Source organism: Pipistrellus kuhlii, unplaced genomic scaffold (assembly GCF_014108245.1).
Source record: "Pipistrellus kuhlii isolate mPipKuh1 unplaced genomic scaffold, mPipKuh1.p scaffold_m20_p_13, whole genome shotgun sequence".
Classification (NCBI taxonomy): Eukaryota; Metazoa; Chordata; class Mammalia; order Chiroptera; family Vespertilionidae; genus Pipistrellus; species Pipistrellus kuhlii.
In genome coordinates, this window is record NW_023425438.1 from 38,836,269 (window position 1) to 38,853,579 (window position 17,311).

Here is a 17,311-nt window from a genome sequence, read left to right on the forward strand (position 1 = left end):
ATTCAGTCTCTCAGTCATTCTGCTAGATGCTTTTGGAGGTTAGACCATTCATTCATTCAGAATTCATTAAGTGCCTACTAAGTATCAGGCATTGTGCTAACTATTGGGGACTCATCAGTAAACAAGATCATGCCTTTTCAGTCTAGTGGGAAATATAGACAAGTAACCAGGCAATTTCTATACAGCAGTTTCTCAACTTCAGTACTACCGACATTTCAAGCTTGATAAGTCGCTGTGTGGGGGCTGTGCTGTGCATTGCAAGGTGTCTAGCAGCATCCCTGGCCTCTACCCACTAAATGCCAGTAGCACCCCTTTCCCATTATGACAACCCACACTATCTCTAGATATTACCCAATGTCTCCTGGTGGGTCAAAACCATCCCTTGCTGAGAACCACTGCTAAGAAGTGTGAGAAGCTGGGATCAGGCGAGGGTGCCAGAGGAGCACACAGTAGGAGTAAAGGAGTGGTGAGGAAGGCCTCTCCAGAGATAGATATGTGGAAGCTGATACCCACACACAGAGCAGAGAGGAAATGGAGTGATGTGAGTGTCCTGGGAAGAGGGAACACTCTATACCAGTGGTCGGCAAACTCATTAGTCAACAGAGTTGCAAACATCGGCTTGTGAGCCGTAGTTTGCCGACCACTGCTCTATACAAAGGCTGGACCTGAAGAGAGCATGGCTTTGAGGAACTGAATGATGACAAAAGGCTGATGGAAATCAGTGCAGAATGAGCGTGGTGGACAGGGGTCTGAGAAGGAAACACTGGAAGATGCGATGTGAGAGCAGGAATGACCATGCTACGAGGGCCACTGGGGGAAGCTGGTTATGAGTCAGTATGTGAATAACTGGGGCAAACCATGGTGTCACCGGCTGTGATGGTAGAACAGCAGGTCTGGAAGGAAGATGGTGGATGCCATGTAGACCCTGTGAGTTGGGGGATTCCATATGGATATGGTCAGATGCAGCTGGATATTGGACTTGCAGCTCGAGAGTGGAGTGGGCTGGTGGAAGGGGTTCATCTCAATTTATCTGGGAAACCGTGTCTTCACCTTAATGTTTTGAGCTTTCTAGTGGTTCTCTCTTGAGGGCTCCCTTCAGAGAAGACCCTTGTTTGGAGCTCAAGCTGATGTCTGCTGAGCGGGTGTTTTCCCCAGGGAGGCCTGAATCATCATGGAAACAGTTTACCATCATTCTAAAAATGTCTTAACTCCAAGTTAAAGGTTTATGATTGGTGAGGAGAAGGACACAACCAACAACTCGTTAATTGTGTTGATTCAGTTCACTCAAGCAGTGTGGAAAGTATCAAACAGAGCAGACGATTCCCCTTAAACGTTTGATTTACACAGTCTTAAATTTAGTCATTAGTAACACGGTTTAGCCTTAGATCTTTTAAGATCTTGTTACTAGCCGAAACCGGTTTGGCTCAGTGGTAGAGCGTTGGCCTGCAGACTGAAAGATCCCAGGTTCGATTCTGGTCAGGGGCATGTAATACGCTGGTTGCAGGCACATCCCCCGTAGCGGGTGTGCAAGAGGCAGCTGGTCGATGTTTCTCTCTCATCGACATTTCTAACTCTCTATCCCTCTTTCTTCCTCTCTGTAATAAATAAATAAATAAATAAATAAATAAATAAATAAATAAAATATATATATTTTATTGATTATATATATAAAGATCTTGTTACTAACCTTTTGAAGGGTAAAGGATTACTGAAAGTGATGGTCTGAGCCTGGATGGCAGACTTGGTTTGGAGATTCTAGGACCAAGCTCCTTACTGCCACCCAGTGGCAACGGATTTTACCGAGGTTGGCGCATGTCCTGCACACACACCTGGTAATTGTCAGTGGCATCGCCCAGGAGCCCTCCGAAGGTGATGGCGTTGGTGATGCAGCCGAGGTAGATGAAGAGAACGGCGGAGATGGACTGGATGTGGAAGCCATCGTAGAAGTCGCTGAGGAACCAGGGCAGCTTCCTCTTGACGTCCAGGCACAGGCCACCAAAGCACCTGCTTAAGACAGGCCCACGCGCTGCTTTCTCCCCACCAACCCCAGGGCGGGGGCGGGGCCACTGACAGGAGTCTGCAGCGTCCGGGGAGAGGGAGGGAACTTGACTAGGCGTGGATGGGGGCAAGGATCTTCCCACCAGAACGTTGAGGACCAGGGAATGAAGAGGACTAGGGCTGAGAGTTTGTGGTCGGCGCGGTCTCCCAGGAGAAGCGTGGTCACAAACAGTGTGGGTGGGAGAGAGAAGGCCTGATGGGAATATGTCCTGGGGTGGACCTAACATTCCATGGGGTCCACAGACGGCTGCCCCCTCATGTCCCTGGTCATCCGCAGGGCACCTGTGCTCGGTAAACACAGCTGCGTCCGAAGCTGAGGCAGCAACAGCCCTGAGCATAACACACGTTCATCGTGTTCTCCTAGATCTTAACCTCTGGCACCTGTGAACGTGACCTCATTTGGAAACAGGGCCTTCGTAGGTGCAGTGAGGCTAGGATGAGGCCATTGGGGTTGGCCCAAATTCAATATGACTGGCGTCATCATAAGAAGAGGAAAATGCCATGTGAAGACAGAAGAGGGAGAACATTGTGTGACAATGGAGGCAGAGGGGGGCACTGCGCAGCTGCTGCCAGGGAACCAGAGGCCTGGCGGCACCACCAGAAGCTAGGAGGACACAAGGACAGAACCCCCTGCCCGCTCTGTGCCCACAAGTATAACATTCTCCCCAGGGTCTCAGAGGGAGCACAGCTGACCTTCCGACTGGGAACTCCTAGCCTCCAGAATTATGAGAGAATAAAGTTCTGTGGTTCGAGCCACCTCGTCTGTGACACTTGCTTGTGGCAGCCCTAGAAAACTAATGGAGGTAAAAGGGGCGTCTAAGGAAAAGTTTGGGTTCCTCCATTCCTTTGTTGGGTCCCACCTGTCCTCTCCTGGGGAACACTTTGCTGGGTGCAGGAGGGGCTTTGAGGGTATGAGGAAGAAAAGAGGGCAATGGCCAGACCTCAGGGTGAGGAGCGGGCGCTGCAGGGAGTGGGGGGGAGGGTTCCTCCAGGGAGGGGGGAAGGAGACACGTGTAAAGGATGCCAGGCCTGGGTGGGCACCTTCCTGTCCAGATAAGCTCCTCCCCGATTTCGTGCTTGACGGGCATCTCTCCGTCATCCGTGCTGCTCCCTCCGCCGAGCCCGCCACCGCCGCTGCCACCTCCAGGGCCGCCTCCTGCGGCCGCACCGCCTCCCGCCACAGAGCCGTTCATCTGGCCCAGCTCGGCCAGGGAGAACACGGATTTCCTGGAAGAAGAAGGGGGACGTGGGGCAGTGTGGCTCTCAATCCTGGGAAGGGCCCAACCCCGCCCCCTGCCCCTGGACTGTCCCAGAACACCTCTATGTCTCCAACAAAAATTATAAAATATTTAAACTACCGAGAAAAATGTGAAAAATGATGGAACAATACCCACACACAGGTCACCCAGGTTTTATAGATGTTTAAATTCAGCATTTTTGCTTCTGATTTTTTTTTTTTTAGAGATACATAAAATGAAACTTGGAAGTGGGAGGGGGGGGAGTATAAACCCCAATATGCTGACATCTTTCTTTAAAATCCAAAAAGAGACAAAAAAAAAAAAAAAAAAAAAAAAAAAAAAAAAAGGGCCAGACTTGAAGTTTCCTTTGTACCACTCCCTGCCCTCGCCACCGCTTCGTTCACGTGCTCACCTCTTGTCTGCGGAGGGCACCTTCTTGGGGGGCTCGATGCGGATATTGGGGTCCCATTCTCCGGGGGGAAGGACGATGACCTCGTCCAGAAACTCGTCGATGCCAGCGATCAGATCTTCCCGACTGCGGGCCTTGTAGGCCACGCTGCTGAAGAGCTGGCCGTGAGGAGGAGACGGTCAGCTCTCCGCCGGCTTCCCCGAGTTCCCCCCTCCCGGGAGCTCGCCGGGAGGAGATCACGTGTGGCTCCTGCGGCCAATTTGCTCTCGGATTTTGAAATGAGAACAACTACCCGGCAGGTGCTGCGAGGCCACTGGGAAGCAGCAGCCCGAGGGCGCGGGTCCCTCTTGGGTATGAAGGCCTGGTCTCCGCGGTCCAGCTGCCGGACTTCTGTTGAGTGGCAACCTTTCTGCTTTCGGTTTTGCGCCGAGCACGCTCATTAGGAAACCTGAGCAGAGCCCGCACGAGAAGCTCAGCTCTTTCAAATCTGTTTGTACCGCCCCAGCCTTTCATCCTTGCCTCATTCCAGTGGTCGGCAAACTCATTAGTCCACAGAGCCAAATACCAACTGTACAACGATTGGCATTTCTTTTGGGAGCCACATTTTTTAAACTTAAACTCCTAACGCCTCTTCTTCAAAATAGACTTGCTCAGGCCATGGTATTTTGTGGAAGAGCCACCACACTCAAGGGGCCAAAGAGCCGGATGTGGCTCTCGAGCCGCAGTCTGCCGACCACTGCTTCATTCCACAACGTCTCCAGAGTGTTCATTCTGACTTGAAGATCTGCCTGTGGTTAGGCCTGTAGGCTCCCATCACTCCTGGAAGAGCCCATGCTCGGCTCCGCCCACAGACTCAGCATGGTCTCTGATACTCTCTCTGAGACACCTCCTGCTCTTGAAGCTCTAACACTGAGCCTACATAGAACCACTTCCATCCAGCTCCTCTATCTCCCAACCCTGGCCCCCGGTCCCTTTGTCCGGAATGCCTGCCTCCCAGGCTCATAGTGGGTCTACCTGCCTCCTCCTGCTCATCGTAGCTTCAAAGCCCCTCACGTGTGGAGCCTGCTGGGACTTCCTGGATTATAGGTCTTTCTCCCCACCCAGTTGACGCTCCTAAAGGGCATCAACTATTCTGAGGATGACTATTCCCTCATCTTCATAGTCCTCAGCACCTACACAGAGCCTGGCACACAGAAGGTACTCAATGTGCCTATTGGCTAAATGAATGAGTGAAGGCTCAGTGCTTGAATACGTTCCTCGTTCCCACTTACATCATCTACCATGAGGGTGGCAATGGCTCGGCCAATCTCATTGTAGGACTTCGCTCTCCCAGAAGGTCCCAGCAGTATGAACAGGAATCTGCAAAGAGATGGAGGAGGAGGAAGAGGGATGTGAGAAGGAAAAACAGAAGCAGATAAAGAGAAGGGTTCTCTGGCTCCAAACAGTATCGATTCTTAACTTTTTAACTGGCTGTAAACGTGTCCATTCCTTCTTTAAAACATATTTTTTAAATTGATATTCAGAGAGAGGAAGGGAGGGGGAGACAGAGAAACATTGGTGAGAGAGAATCATTGATCAGCTGTCTCTTGCACACCCCCTACTGGGTATGTGCCTTGACCAAGAATTGAACCATAACCCCCTGGTTCATGAGTCCATGCTCAACCACTGAGCCACAGCAGCTGGGTCCCTTCCCTCTTTTGATGCCCTGTTTGCTTTGGAGAGACATTTTCTCTTCACTCCCACACCTCTTCCTCGAGCGTCCTCCCTCCGTTCTGGTGTCCCAGAGCCACCAACAGCATCTCTCCCAGCTGTGGGCTCCTGCTTTCGAGTGATTGCTTTAAATAAACGCTCTAAAACTCTTCCCGAGTCAAAAGACTTCCCTCCGCAGCCAATTCCCTGTGGTCCCTCTCTGCTTTAGGGTTGTCCTCACCAGCCCCGCATGCTGCCTGCATGGACAGCCAGTGGCCTGAAGGCGGTCGTGGGGGGCAGATCTCAACGGCCCTCACCTGGTGGGCACGGGCACCTCGGTCACCCCTCCCAGCATGGCCGACTGGACGAGCCGCACGAAGGCGATGAAGGGCTGGTCCAGGAAGTCCACCTCCCCCACCAGCACGTTGGAGGCTTCTGAGTCCTTGGGGATCTTCTTCATGAACTTGTTTTTCCGCTGGCCGAGGAGGGGAGCGAGGCGCCATGGTTACTCACCTGCAGGGGTTCCAGCTCTCCCGCATCCCCTTCAGATGGCTGTGGAGCCCCACCTTGGAAAAGTTCCCCAGCCTGTCTCAGAGAGAAACGACCACTGTCCCCGCTTCTGCAGGGGAGGAGACTCAACCCCAGGCACCAGCTAAGCCTGTGAAGACGGGGAGGCAACGACTCATCCCTAAGACATTCCTTGCTGAGTAAAAACTTAGCTCAACCGAAGTGTGAGCTGAGGGCTTGCTGGGTGTCCCGTCTCATCCCGCAGCCCCTGCGGCTCAAGCAGAGGGACTCTCGGCCTTGCACTGCAGCTTGCCACCCCTCCCCCTCTGCCTTCACCTTGGGTGGCCGCGGAAGGGATGGGGCCCCTTCCGATGGCCAGGCCCATGCACCGTGTTTTCCCTTTGCCACCGCTCCCTGGCTCACAGGAACCCCTGAACCATACCTCCAAGTCTGTGGGAGACTTCCGGGCCCCCAAGTCACCCCGAGGGGACCTCCCAGGAAACTCATAGCGTCTGAGACTTTACAACTGAGACTTCCCAGGTGCCCTCTCGCCAGCCCCTCTGGCCAGTGTCTGTGCAGAGCAGGAGGTCAAACAGAGCAAGAGGCTGAGGGGAGAGATGCTGGAGACAGTCCTCTTCCCAAACGTATTCCTGCCGCCTGCGTTCATGATGCCATTCCTTCTGGGCCCTCTTTTACGAAGAAAACGCCCAGGGAGGGACCCATACAAGCTCACATCTTGGGATGCTCTCATTTTTCAGATCGCTTTCCCCTGGGCAGCAAGGGGCTGGGCCAGGGACAGAGACAGCTTTGTACAGAGATGGTGGAGGGGGGAGCATCTGGAAGGGCAGGGCTGGTGGAAGTGCACAGTGGCCATCAAAGGGAGTAAGGGCCCAGAAGTTAGAGAGATCTCCTCCAGACCCCACAAGCTTGCCACCATTTCTGCTAGGTCTCTCCTGTGGGCACAGCCATGTCTGTTTCCCATAAGCTCAATGTCCCCGCTTCACACCCAGGGTGGGTGTGGTGCACACTGGGCTGGGTGGCCTACCAGCATGAGAAAGGGCACGTGAGCCAGAGCTGCACCCTTGGAATCTTTGACACCCAACCCCAAACGAAAACTCTGTACAGCCACCCAGGCAGCAGCCCCCAAGGCCCTAACGCAGAGAGGACAAGTGAGGCCAGGAGTTAGCGGGAAGGCCAGCGTCCTCACAATTCAGAAAGTCCCTTTGTCCCTGCCAGTCGGCTGACGGATTCATAAACAGCGTTCTTCAGGATGGAGGGCTGGGTGTGCCAAGGCAGCCGCAGCCCCCTGCCCGCTCTGTGCCCACAAGCATCAGACAGGGAGCAGGTCCCACAAGCATTAGGCGGGGAGCAGGCCCAGGGGACAGGAGGAGCGGAGGGGTGGCAGGAGTGCCCTGGAGAAGGAGTCTTTGGAAGCAACAGGCGTGGGGGCAGCCCAACAGCACACTCAGAATCCAGGGGAGGGGAGGAGCTGGAACGGGCCGTGGTCCTCCCTGGCAGGTGGTGACAGGTTCGGTAGAGAGGCCGGCTGGGGCGGGGACATCCCAGAAACCGGCATGCTGCCGCTCTGACCCCCTGGCTTTGGCCATGGTTTGGACCAGAGCCTTGCTGACTCTACTTGCTGAACCCACAGGGAGTCTGGTCCGGCTCTCTTGAGTGACCACACACAACTATGGCGTCTGAATCCACCCTCTGCTTCACCGGGATCCCACGGACAGGCGTGGAGCCATGAAGAAAGAGCCTGCAGAGCCAACGCCTCTGGGCTTGAGCCTAAAGAGCGCCCCCTGGTGGACAAAACGCTATTCCCACAACAAGCCTTTGCAGCTGCAAATGGTACCGAGAAGCAGTCTCAGCTGGTCAGTCAGGAGAGCGGAATGTGGCTCCAGTCCCTAAGTCAAGGCAGCATTGCCAGGAAAGTGACAGCTGCTATTCTTTTTAAAAATATTTTTTTATTGATTTTGTACAGAGAGGAAGGGAGAGAGATAGTTAGAAACATCGATGAGAGAGTCATCGATCAGCTGCCTCTTGCACACCCCCTTCTGGGGATATGCCCGCAACCAAGGTACATGCCCTTGACCGGAATCGAACCCAGGACCTTTCAGTCCCCAAGCCGACGCTCTGACAGCTGCTATTCTTATCACCACTGCGACACATTAAAACTGACTAGGCTGAAATCGGTTTGGCTCAGTGGCAGAGTGTCGGTCTGCAGACTGAAAGGTTCCGGGTTCGATTCCGGTCAAGGGCATATAATACTTTGGTTGCGGGCACATCCCCGGTGAGGGGTGTGCAGGAGGCGGCTGGTCGATGTTTCTCTCTCATAGACGTTTCTGGCTCTCTATCTCTCTCCCTTCCTCTCTATAAAAAATCAATAAAATATATTTAAAAAAAAAAAACAAAAAAAACCTGACTAGGCAGCGCCCCCTTATCTTGGCCCCGCTGTCTGTGTGCTCTAGTGGGGATCTTCTCTAAATAACATCCCAGAATACTCAGTGCTCGGTCACTGCCAGATGAAGGGCTCTTGGCAGACCGTCTGGGTCAAGTCACGGTTCTCCTGCATGGACGTGGGCACGTGATTCAACTGCTTTAAGGTTCAACGCCCTCCCCGGGAGACTGGAGATAGTATAGCACCTTCAGATGCATGCGTGGCGGTGCGGGCAGTGTGTGGGTTTAAGTGCTGGCTGATGCTCTTGTCGTTGCTATTTTAATATTTGGCCACCGCACGGTCCTCGTGATACTGACGGGAGGGGCTGCTTTTGTTTTGCCGGCTACCAAACTCGGGGTGCCCTGAAGGCTAGGCTTTCGCCCGGGGTTCCTGAGAAGTCTTCACCAAATTCCAGGTCTCTTTCATCACCTTTCTCCCTGCTCCTGGGGGCACAGGCAAGGGGACCCTGAGACTCTGCCCTGGAGGGGTGCAGGGGTTGGAATTGAGGGGGTTCCTCTGGGCTTCCCCAAAGGGGGCTTCCCCACAGGGTTCCTGGACTGTGGGCCTTAGAACATGGACTCAACCTGTTGCAGGAAATATCAGGAGATGTCAGTCAGGCTGGTGGGAGACGGCCTGCCTCCATCCTGCCCAGCATGGAGGAGACACGCTGTTGGGTGGTCCCAATGATTCGCTACCCCTGCTGTCCCCCCAGGGAGGCCCCACTGCAAGTCTACCAGCCCATACCCACTCCATCTTTAGAGGTACTTGTGTGCCATATGGCAGGTGGAACTAACTGCGTGCTGGTCTCTCCCCAACAAATCCCAAGCTCAGAGGCAACCCCTCCCAGGGCCAGGCACAGAGCCAGTACTTGGGGCTCAGTCAACACCCACATGATGGCATGGGCAGAATCACCAGGCCGCCCAGAGCGCGCACACACACACACGCGCACACACACACACACACACACACTCCCATGTCCTTCCTGGAGACTCCCGCTCCTTCATGGGCGTGGAGCCCTGCCCACAGGGACTCCCTGCCCCTGGAGCCAAAGGCTCCTTTCTTCCCGCCCGGCCCCTCCCGGCAGCCCAGGCCGAGGGCTTTACTACCTGGTCTGGGTTTTGGGTGCGAGGAATGTCACTCATGCTTCTGCTCTGGACGTGACCTGGGAGAGAAGGAAAAGAAGGTCCATGAGGGGAAGCCGGGCTCAGCAAAGGAAGAGCCCCTCTCCCCTCACGCTGCAGCCCCCCGAGCTGGCCTCCGCTCTCTTTTCTTCCCTCCAGCGGCAGCTCTCTCCCTTTTCAGATTTTAGTTTATTTTATTAATGGGTTTGCTGTCCCACTTACGCACGCAGTCAGCAGTTGATTCTTGCATGTGCCCTGACCGGGGACGAACCCAACATGTTGGCCTATTGGGACGACGCCCTAACCAAATGAGCTGCTCAGCCAGGGCTGGCGGCGCTCCTAGAAGAGCTGCCAGACCCCAGGCTCTCCCTTCTCGCTACTCCGCCCGCTGTACTCTGGTCTCTACCCTCACCCGCCTTTCCTGGGCAGAGACAGATGTCTGTTCTGTGCCAGACCCTGGGGGCGGGGAGGCGTCGCTCAGCTTGGGCTTTGTTGGAGAGAGAAGACGGGTTTCACCTCCATCCTCCATGACCCAGGTGAGTCTTTTCCCACTGATTTCAGGGAGGAGGGGGACACACTCACACAGGTGGCCGTAGCTCACGCTCGGCTGCAGCCGCAGGTCCTGGGTGGAGCGGTGCAGGCTGGGGCCGGCCGGGGGGCTCCGGGCGAGGCTGCGGCCTGGGAGGAGGAGGAGAGAGGGGGTTTGCCGCCCCGTCCGCGCGGCACTAGGTGTACTGTCACTTCTCCTCGACAGAGCTGGGCTACAAGCCCTGTCCTTCCTCCTTCCAGGAAAGAGGGTGTGTTTGGCAGTGCTGCTTTTTGTTCTTGTTTTGGGGGTTTGTTTGTTTTTGGTCTTTATTTTTTTTTTTGGAAGCAAGTTAACAGTCTGAACAAGATTAAATATTTGTACTGTTGAACGCGAGACAGATGACCAAGTCCTCAAATAGGCACAGGTGTTGTAGAAGGCCTGGCTTTACCCCGGATGGCACCTCTGGCTCGGCTGTGTGACCTTAGGCAAGTAACTTAACCTCTCTGTGCCCCAGGCCTCTCATGTGTCCGATGGGGAGGATGAGAACAGTAGCTAGTCACGGGTGATGGTGAGGTGTGAGTCACGCTTCAGTGCTGGAACACGGCAGGTGCCGCGTGTGTGCCTGCCGCTATTAGGATACGCTAAACATCCTCCCCCCTGGCCCCCATTTCAGACAGTTCCTAAAGAAATTCCTCAAGGCTCACTGGTTCTGCGGACTGCATTTCTCCGGCAGGTCCAGCAAGGCTAGTAGTGTCTGGGCATCTCAACTCGGGGAGGTCAAGAAGGAGGTGGCAGGTTTGAGATGTGTGAATGGAACAAGTTACTCTCCCCAATGCTCCCCCGCCTCCCCCCCTCCACCCCACCCCGTCTCTGCTAATCAGAATGACCAGCTGCCAGGGTTACAGGGCCTGGCACCTGAGATGGCCCAGCCCCTTCCACCATCTCAATGTGGGCCACCTTCTCTCGGGGCTCCTGGCTGTTCTTGGGGGGCTCAGTGGGGAGAACTTTAAGCGCTTACCATAAACACGCCATCTCTACAGCCTTTTACAACCCCGGCTGCACACGAGAGCGTTCCAAAGCCCCGTTTCCAGGCCACTCCCCAGGGTGGGGCCGAGGCGTGAGGACCCATGCCATGTCCCCTCAGCCCCTGCACACCACCCACTCCCACCTCCACCCCCGGGATCAAAAGGCCCAGCCCAGGCTGAGAATCAGCTCTCTTCCTAGAAACGCTGTGGGTGGGGACAAACCGGGGTGAGGCTGGGGTTCCTGCAGGCTGCTAGAGAAGGAGGGTAAGGAACCCCCAGAACGTTTCGGCTTTGTGAAGGGCAGGAAGCTTCCCAGGTGCCCAGGCTCTCGCTGACCCGGATCAGCTGGCACCAGGGCCGGCACCAGCCCCTCCCCCGTGCCGGGGCGCCCAGCACGGCCCCACTCACTGGTGGGGGAGGAGACGGACTTCCCGATGTCCACCAGGGAGCGGTGGATGGGCTTCTTGGTCTGGTGCCGGTGTTTCCGCAGGAGGACGTAGCTGACCCTCTCCCGGAGCTCCGGCCGCAGCAGGCCGTCCTCGATTTGCTTCTCGATGACGTCATCTAAGGGAACAAACACGCCTCGTCCGTCCAGAACCGGACAGAATGAGCAGGGTGGAGGGTCCTCCGTTTCATCTGTCATTTGTGGGATTAACAGTGAGCTGAAGGAGGCAGGATGCGGACACAGTCCCGCCTGTACCCACAAACTCGGGCTCATCACAAACCCTCAGCCTCCCCCATGTTCGTGAGTGTGCATGTGCGTGCACGCGTGTGGGCATGTGTGCATGTGAGTAGAATCCTCTGCTCTATCAATCCTATGTCAAAAGTCAGTGAAGCCAGCCCTGGCCGGTGTGGCTCAGTTGGCTGGTGGCATCCTGTGTGCGGTGCACCGAAAGGTTGCCGGTGGGATTCCCAGCCAGGGCTCAGGCGGGGCTGTGGGTGGATCCCCGGTAGGGAGCCTGCAGGAGGCAGACCTCTGATGTTTCGCTCTCACATCAATGTTTCTCTCTTTTTCTCTCTCTCTCTTCCTTTCTCTCTCTCTCAAAAATCAACTTTAGGATATATATTTTTAAAGTAAATGTAATCAGACATATGGAAATACCCTGAAAAGCACAAAGGCACCATGGTAAAGGATCTCAGTCCTCACATGAGTTCTCTTTAGGAAAGTATTTTGGGCAGAATGCTTCTGGCAACATTGAGTGTTGCTAGAACAAAATTCACAAAAAGTCTGAGCGATGACAAGGCAAGCCGCCCCCCTCCCTCTGCCGCCCCGCAAAACGGGAGCTGATCTCCTAAAGAGGAACGATGGTCCGTTCACCCTGCGGGACCCAGCTTGCCGCGGCCACAGGTGTCTGCAACCGCACGAAGAAGCCCTCTCCCGGTGGCCACACTGCACCTCAGAGGATGCTCTTTTCCTCCGCTGGGACTCCACGGGGGACTGGACCTCGGGGCCGCAGGCAGCGTCAGAGGTGAGAATGGCCTGGGGCTGGGCAGGAGGCGGGAGGGGGGAGAGCGGCCCTGGGTTTGGAGGGCCCTCCGTGGTCCCCACTCACCTATGATCTGCGGTAAGGAGCCGCTGTCCAAATCGAGCAGCACCGTTCCCGTCTGCAGGCAGGTGCGGAGCTCGAAGAGGCTGTGCAGGGACAGCGTGGCCACGTGGGGCTTGCTCCAGCGTTCGCCTCCTTCCTCCACCTTTTCTTCAAACTTTATCCACCTGGAAGGGGGGAGGATGGAGCTCAGTGGGGCCGGCGTCCTCGGGGGGCCCCTCGCTGGGTCTCCTCAGGAGAGGGTGCTGCCCTGCAAGTTGTTCCGTGCACGGCGTTGGGGCGTTGGCTCCTGACTCACAGGCGGGGGATCGCTCAGGGACCTTTCCCTCTGTCCGCACTCCTCGTGGGGCTGTGCTCAGGGCAGAGTGGCATCCAGAGGGCGACCACCAACGGGCACAAGGGACCTTTCGCAGGGGTGGTGGGCATGCTCTGGAGCTGGAGCTGGTGATGGTGGCACCACTTCGCACATGTACCAAAAAGCCTTCAACTGCACACCTACAACGAGGGACCTTTGAGGTGTTCTGGAACAACAAAGCTGTTCAAGCTTCCATTGGAACCCGGTAACCTGGGGCTCGTGCGTGCAGTGTCTGCCTTATGGGGTGAGGTTGCTGGGAGCACTTCCTGACGGGTTCTACTGCAGGACCTGTGGTTCCCAAGCATGTGCCCTGGATCTTTATCCTGAATGTTCAGGTTAAAATCCAAATGTCAGCTGGGGAAGGAAAGACGTTAAACCACGGATGTGTAAGAAGTTGTCCTTTCTAGAAGCCTTGGAATCAGGCTGGGTGGGGAGGGCCGAGTGGGAAGGCCCGGACACAGATAGCACCTGCCTGGGCCTCCCTGCAGAGGGCAGCACCTGATCGCCCCTGGAGAGCAAGGCCCAGCTCTGTAAGAAGTCAGCCCCAAATTAGTGGGGAGCTTCCAGCTATTCCAATCAACCCCAAGGGAGAGTTTGTGGACCATGGCTGCCTAATTCTAAAGTTCCCCTGAAAAAGGCACCGTCTGAGGACGGTGGGGGAAGTCTGTAAAAGGAGAAGAATGGGGATGGGGCATTCCAGTAGACAGAAAAATTTCTAAAAAGCTTCAGTCATTAAAACGTGTGGTTCCAGTCCAGATACAGACAGACGGAAACAACTTTAACCCCCATGGGAATTTGGGTTTTGATGTTTTAAAGATGACCAACCTGCCTGGCTAGCGTGGCTCAGTGGTTGAGCCTTGACCTCTTAACAGGAGGACACAGTTCGATTCCAGGTCAGGACACATTGCTTTCAAAATGTTAGAAACAATAAAAATAAGGAGGTAAAGCCATTCAAAGCTCTCCCAACCAGAAGACACCATGGTTGACATTGTGATGACTATCCTTGTAGACCTCTGTGTGCATGAACACACATGTGTGCACATACAATTTTACATTGTGGACACCTGGGGGATGATATCTCATGGACATCCTCTAGTGTTTATTAAATTGATATCATTTTAAAGGATCTTTGGTACTCTGTTGTATGAATGGACCATAATTGATATGAATAATCCTCACTTGGTGGACATTTATTTAGATTCTCTCTAATTATTCTTTATTATAAACTAGAGGCCCAGTGCACAAAATTCATGCATTGAGGGGTCCCCTAAGCCCAGCTTGGACCCTCTCTGGATGCAGCAGTCAGACATTCCTCTCACAATCCAGGACTGCTGGCTCCTAACTGCTCACCTAACCTTAACCTGCCTGCCTGATTGCCCCTAACTGCCAGCCAGATCACCCGTAACTGCATCTGCCTGTCAGCCTGATTGCTTCTAACTGTCCCCCCCCTGCCAGCCTGGTAGCCCCCAACTGTGTCCCCCCCACCCCCCGCCTCCCTGCCAGCTTGGTCACCCCCAACTGCCCCTTCTACCAGCCTGGTCATCCCCAACTCTCCCCCCAACCCCATTGGCTTGGTCGCCCATAACTGCCCCCCCGCCCTTGCCAGCCTGGTCACTCACAACTCCTCCCCCTGCTGGCTTGGTCTCCCATTACTGTCTCCCAGCTGCCAGCCTGGTTGCCCCTCACTGTTCCCCCTGCTGACCTGGTCACCCCTCACTGCCCCTTCTGCCAGCCTGGTTGCCCCCAACTGCTGCCCTGCTGACCTGGTTGCCCCCAATTGACACCCCCGCCAGCCTGGTTGCCCCTCACTGTCCCCCTCTGCCAGCCTGGTCGCCCCTCAATGCCTCCCCTGCTGGCCTAATCACCCCCAGCTGTCCCCCCCACACTGGCCTGGTCGCCCCCAACTGCCCTATCTGCTGGCCTGGTCATCCCACACAGCCTGCTGGTCAGTCATTTGGTTGTCCCTTGCTAACCCCCCTGCCAGCCTGGTTGCCTCACGTAGCTTGCTGTTCGGTTGTTACTGTGAGGGTGTCGTGGCCAACTTGCATATTACCCTTTTATTAGTATAGATAGATTGGTTTGAATGTCCTTGGCCCCTGCCCAATAATTTCCTTAGAATAAGCTCTAAGAGGTAAAATGCTGTCTGCATATTTCTAAGTATATGGCATACATTGCCAAACTGTCCTCCAGAAATTGTGCCAATTTACACTTCCACCAGCGTCTAGGTCACTTCACATTTCTCCAAAGTCTCTCAAACTCTAGCATTGCCATTTTTTCACCTTTGTTCTGGAACTGAAAATCATATTGCATTTGCATTCTTTTGGTTACTAATGGAGTTGAAAATGGTTTCCTTTGCCAGCTTCCCTTTGGACACAATTGCATGAGTACTTTGCATTATCAATATTTAATGTTCTGATTCAGTATCCTCATTTGACATCAGTTAACCGGGCACCTGGTGGGGCCTGGAGGGCTGGAATGGACACAGGATGGGAGGTCTGGTTAGAGGAGACCTGGCAGGTGAAGACCTAAAACACAGGGGCTGGAGCAGAGACCACGCAGACACTTGTCAGAGACTCACCAAAGTGCCACTAACTTTTTAAATGGGGAGCTCCACCTGGTGAACACCATTTAAATTATAGCAGATCCAAGTCTGTGTCATACTGATCCAAAGATTTTCTAAACATTCTACAGCATAAGGACTTGCAAGGAAGAGACGAAAGAACAAGGTCAAATGTTTTGGTCAAGAAGATGCTCACCTTCTCCCTGAGAGTCTTTCTTCTACTCAACAATCACATTGCCCCTTTTTTTTCCTCTTAAAAATGCACAGAATAGCCCAGCCGACACGGCTCTGAACCAGGAGGTCACGGTTCAATTCCCGGTCAGGGCACATGCCTGGGTTGTGGGTTCAATCCTCAGTGTGGGGCGTGCAGGAAGCAGCCAATCAATGATTGTCATCATTGGATTTCTATTGTAGCTCTCTAGCCCGCTCTCTTCCTCTCTGAATTCAATAAAAAAATCTTTTTTAAAATATAAAAAATAAATTATACTGTTACTTTGTCACTGAAGATGCTATTGCTACTCCTTGGCCTTATCCCCTTCCCACCTCCCATCCCGCCCCTCTGTTCCCCCAAAGGTGATGTGTCCCAGTGCACTTGAGTTGCTTTCTCTCTACACTGTCCCCCCAAACATCCTGGGGGACATTCCAGAAAGCTCTCTCCTTGACATCCCCTTCTTCTGCTTTCCACCTGCCCAAGTGCACCTCTGCCTGGAAGGAGGAGTGAGAGCACACCTCCTCTTTGAAACACCCTCTTATTAACTTCAGATAGCAAGGACAGTCAGTCCTCTCCACCTCTACATGTCTGGCACCTACAAAGCATCAGTTCAACACACACACAGACCAGAGCACCAACCCGCCCGAGCTGTCTGCAGAAAAGCCCAGTCACCCATTCCTGGGCTCAGGGAAAATGCCAGAACTAGGTTTCTGCCACTGGCATCCCTAACCTGATTTCCAAAAGTTCACCTGACGACTTCAAAAACACCCGAGGACTTCAGGAGGAGCACCTCTCCGGTTCTCCTTGCAACAGTTTTGGGAATCAAGATGTGGAAACAGCAAGCCTGCGACTGGAACTCGATTTTGTGGTTTTGTGTTTTTTTTCTTCTTTTTCTAAAACCAAATCTTTATTCTCTAGTTTGAAAAGGAGGCTGAATGGTGGTTCTGGTTAGTTCCAGAGAACATTAATTTTGTGTTTTTAATGGCGACAGCTAGAGACAGAGCTCACTCCGACCTTGAGCGGGACATGGACAGACGGAGGACCCAACCACTGCAACAGAGGTTTCCAACGCTGACTGCCTGTTAGAATAGAAAGCCCTGCAGCCTGGATGGTGGCCCCTCAGGAGGCGGCCTGGCCATGGAAGCTCCTAGGTTATCTGACTGCGCCCTAAGGTTGAGGAGCCCTTGTTCTGCAACCATAGAGAACTGTGTGACGAGGGGTGGCTGGACCTGTCTGGGTTCTCACTGCAGGCAAGCCGCTCTGGCACATGGGTCCCATTCTCCTCACCTGAGGGTATTTTCTCCATTGATTTTTATTTTATTAAATATATTTTTTATTGAGTTTGTGTGTGTGTTTTTTTGTTGTTGTTTGTTTGTTTGTTTTTTTACAGAGAAGAAGGAAGGAGAGGGATAGAGAGTTAGAAACATCGATGAGAGAGAAACATCAATCAGCTGCCTCCTGCACACCCCCCACTGGGGATGTGCCCACAACCAAGGTACATGCCCTTAACCGAAATTGAACCTGGGACCCTTCAGTCTTCAGGCTGATGCTGTATCCACAGCCAAACTGGTTAGGGCTCCACTGATTTTTAGAAAGAGTGGAAGGGAGGAGAGAGAGAGAGA

At 54.0% G+C, this 17,311-nt stretch overlaps 1 protein-coding gene across 1 annotated transcript in view; it reads right to left on the reverse strand.

The window, feature by feature from the left end:
- The window catches only part of SLC4A5 (solute carrier family 4 member 5), a 58,585-nt gene that overhangs the window by 24,379 nt on the left and 16,895 nt on the right, over nucleotides 1-17,311 (reverse strand). Inside the window, exons 4-12 of the mRNA XM_036435760.2 lie at nucleotides 12,570-12,730; nucleotides 11,425-11,580; nucleotides 10,045-10,140; nucleotides 9,448-9,503; nucleotides 5,712-5,869; nucleotides 4,977-5,064; nucleotides 3,709-3,863; nucleotides 3,100-3,285; nucleotides 1,830-2,004 (exon numbers count right to left, since the gene is read on the reverse strand). Coding sequence (XP_036291653.1) covers nucleotides 1,830-2,004; nucleotides 3,100-3,285; nucleotides 3,709-3,863; nucleotides 4,977-5,064; nucleotides 5,712-5,869; nucleotides 9,448-9,503; nucleotides 10,045-10,140; nucleotides 11,425-11,580; nucleotides 12,570-12,730 — 1,231 coding nt within the window. The remainder of the gene's footprint in view (nucleotides 1-1,829; nucleotides 2,005-3,099; nucleotides 3,286-3,708; nucleotides 3,864-4,976; nucleotides 5,065-5,711; nucleotides 5,870-9,447; nucleotides 9,504-10,044; nucleotides 10,141-11,424; nucleotides 11,581-12,569; nucleotides 12,731-17,311) is intronic.